At 36.0% G+C, this 3,547-nt stretch overlaps 1 protein-coding gene across 1 annotated transcript; it reads right to left on the bottom strand.

The window, feature by feature from the left end:
- Positions 1–100: 100 nt before the first annotated feature.
- LOC110444552 (succinate--CoA ligase [ADP-forming] subunit beta, mitochondrial-like) lies at positions 101–2,255 on the bottom strand. Its single transcript, XM_021488923.1, has 2 exons — positions 2,179–2,255; positions 101–301 (listed from the first exon to the last, which is right to left on the bottom strand). The coding sequence occupies exons 1-2, from the start codon at positions 2,245–2,247 to the stop codon at positions 101–103; spliced, it is 270 nt and encodes an 89-aa protein (XP_021344598.1). The 5' UTR covers positions 2,248–2,255.
- Positions 2,256–3,547: the final 1,292 nt, after the last annotated feature.

The raw sequence follows: 3,547 nt of genomic DNA, 5'->3' as shown, positions 1-3,547 counted from the left end.
AAAACTTTGGGACTGGTAGCCTGTCTAAACACAGGCAGATAATCTTCTCTTTACTCTTGAAGGCCATATAAATAAAATAAAAAATGAAAAAGAGGTAATTTCAAGAAAACCATGATATTGCTTGCTTACTAAGGTCCGTAGCCATTTCCTGCACATCTGCTGGATTCCCACATACTCTGTACTTGGGTATGGGGATGTCTGCATCCTTCAAAAGGCCAAAACTGAGATACTCATGGATGGAAAGGTTCCTCTGCTGCTGCTGTGGTTTACATGATGATGTGGGAGAAAAGGCAGCCAGAACCTGTGAAAGAAATATTTCATCAAAATCACATCTCTTTTTTCCAATAAGCAATCATTGATGTGATATCTTGATATCAAGCCAGAGTTTAATGAGACAGATTTCCCATTTGTATAGGAAAATATCTTACAGTAGCCATAAAATTAAAGTTGTCAACAGGCATTATGAGCTACAAACAATGCAGCTACCTTATACTCTCTTATCCTATACAAAAAGGTCAACTTGAACTGCACAACTTCCTAGTTCCATTGGCACTCATGTGTTCAAGGAAATTTCCACATTAAATAGCAGTATTTCAGAAAAAAAAGTATAAATGGATATCAAAAAAAATGGATGTAGCTCAAAACAACGACATGTGATAAAAGATAACAAAAAAACTGTGGATACATAATTTGACTGTGACAGAGTTTGGTTGTATTCGTTCATATTAACTTTCAGTCCAAACTGTTGTGGGGAAGAAAAAATGGCACCTGATATTGATTTTGTAAGAGGGATCTTAGAATAAATTCATTATTGGAAAGTTCATGAACATGAATGCGTAGCAAAACTTGACTAGGTTGACTGTTGGCAACCAGGTAGCTCAATTGGTAGAGCATTTGTCTAGAGTTCAGAGGGTCCCTGGTTTGAACATTTTTCTTCCTCGAGTCCTTTTACAAAATTGGTGAGCTTGTTGCCAACCCTTGTTTCAAGCAATGAGTGAATGCTTAGCAAGGGGATATCTGAACCTGAGTGTACGGGAAAGAAGACTCACGTAAAGGAAGGATCCAGGTAGCTTTGCCCTAAATCCTGTTTGCACTACGGGTTGTTTTGCCCTAAATCTTGTTTGCCCAAAGTTGTTTTGCCCTTATAAAATTATATATTTTAAAGTTTCGAATAACATTTGAAATATTTTTTATTATCAAAAAAGCTAACTATTTCTCATGTTTCATCACAGAACTGGATCTTAGTCAGTGGTTTTCACAAGCAAATGTCTTGTCGAAAGAATTCCATGCTACATTGTTTGTGCAGATCTGGACAACCATGTACAAATCTAACAAGTCTTATAACAAATAAAAGATTAGGGAGATCTAGAAAAAAATCAAATAAGACTATATTAACCAAAAGCAACTAAAAAGGACTTAAGAATTTCACCCTAAAAAATAAAAACTTAGTGCGAAACGACCCAGGGTGAACAGTATTTAGGGCGAAACGACTTGATACCAAAAGGAGTGAGGAATGTAATGGAACATGACTGGGTCGATCGTCAGTGACCAGGTAGCTCTATTAGTAGAACAGCTGTCTAGAGTTTGGAAGGTCCCGTTTTCGAAACCCAGTCTGGCCTTTGCATTTCTCTTTCTCCTGTTCAACCTGGTTACTCTTGCTCAGAGCACATGTCGGTCTTTCAATATGGCAATAGTGTGCTAACAATTTTGTGAACTATGCAGGTTTCTAATGTTTGAATGTTAAACAGATGTCACGGTATATGTCTGTTGGTGGCATGGCGATGCACCGTCTCCATCCCATGGACGTATAATTATTTATATGGATCTCAAACTGTGTTTTTATCTTCAAAAGACGTTAACAACGATATCTGTCATTTGAGAAATGTAAATCTTTGTTTCTTAAACGAAATTGAGTATCATGGAACTATCTACAACACCAATACGCTAATCAAATAAAAAATATCATATAAGTAAAGATATAGCATGAAAATAGAAATCTGACAGAAAATCCATTTTGTAAACAAATCAAGGACTCTTGATCATTCGGGAAGGACACACTATTTCAAGAGCATGGAAGGTTTTTTTTCACTTTCTTTTGCGGAAGCCAACTGCCATATGAAACATGTGTCTTCTAAATTGTTTTTAAGCCATGCAAAAACTTATTTTGTGGCGCTTTACCCTGTGAGTAGTCTGTAAGTTAACTTTTTCTGCTATCAGTCCACCGGTCCGAAATAGAGCGGACGCCATATTCGAATATGACGTCACTTCCTCCGTATCAGACTAAGTCCAAAAATGGAGCGAAATCCGGAAAAAATAAGAGCAAACATTCCATCCCGGATTTTCGGCTAATGAGGCGTTAAAATAAAATATTGTTGATCATAGTCATAAACAAATAAAATATCGCTAGGCCCATATCAAATAACAACTGTCAGTACCTGGATAAATTTACCCAGAGACAATAATATATGCAATATATACTGTGACGTCTCCGATCCATGATTTACCTAACATAAGTTTATCATGATCCAGGAATTCTCATCCGAGGGGCGGGAAAACGATGGTAGTAACTGCCGAATTTGTTTAAATGATCTTTATACAAGCAATAGACAGATTGATTAAGTCCGTGCATTGCCATACAAAATATAGTAGGGAGAGGGGCAATATTCAAAATGCATATATGAATTATATATAGCTTCTCCACCTTGTATGATTTATGTGATGAGTTGATAATGATTGAGTGTACAGAAAAATAAAAATAATTGGCATTGCATGGTCAGCTTTCAATATAAATTTATTTTTCCCATATGCTTACAAGTGTATATAGAAATTATCAGATTGTGAATATGTATTTTCTAATTTAAAGAAGTTGCACCAATCATTTTTCACGACAAGATGACAGGATCTGAGCTTTTCTCATCTTTTTATTTCTACATCTTATTATAAGCATCAAAAGCTGCTCAATGTTTTGAAGTGTGTGTTGAGGAGAACCATGATTAATCTGAATTCACCATGATATCAGAGACGTATATATCACATATACGTCTCTGATGATATGATATGTATCCGACGCACACAAGACACGTAGTTCAGCGCTCTTACTATTGATCATAGCACATATTACAATAAGTAACTGAAGTATACGCATGCAGTGGACAATGCACATGGAAATAATCAATAATTGATTGATAAATTTTTTTATTATTAAACTGTCCAAAGTTATCAATTTCTGAAGTACTATCCTCGAAACTCCTGACAAGAGTTTGCGCTCTCTTACCGACTGTCATATGAATTTGCACTCACCTGGAATATATACTTGTCACCAGGAATTCGAAGGATCTGCCAACGCCATCTTGTAAATGAAATAAATACATGTAACCAGTTTGATGTAAGGTGTAAATTAAAAGAATTGCACGGCAGCGTAACGGTTAAATTAGCTGGCTTTGAAATCGGATGTCACTCGTCTGTAATCTTTAAAGGACAAGTATCAGCCTAGTGCTTATCATTATTTTTTTGTACCCGAAACCAATCATGCCATGACATATACCAG

The sequence above is a fragment of the Mizuhopecten yessoensis genome, unplaced genomic scaffold, assembly GCF_002113885.1.
Source record: "Mizuhopecten yessoensis strain PY_sf001 unplaced genomic scaffold, ASM211388v2 hete_36141802, whole genome shotgun sequence".
Lineage (NCBI taxonomy): Eukaryota > Metazoa > Mollusca > Bivalvia > Pectinida > Pectinidae > Mizuhopecten > Mizuhopecten yessoensis.
This window is presented reverse-complemented; position numbering and strand designations above follow the sequence as displayed.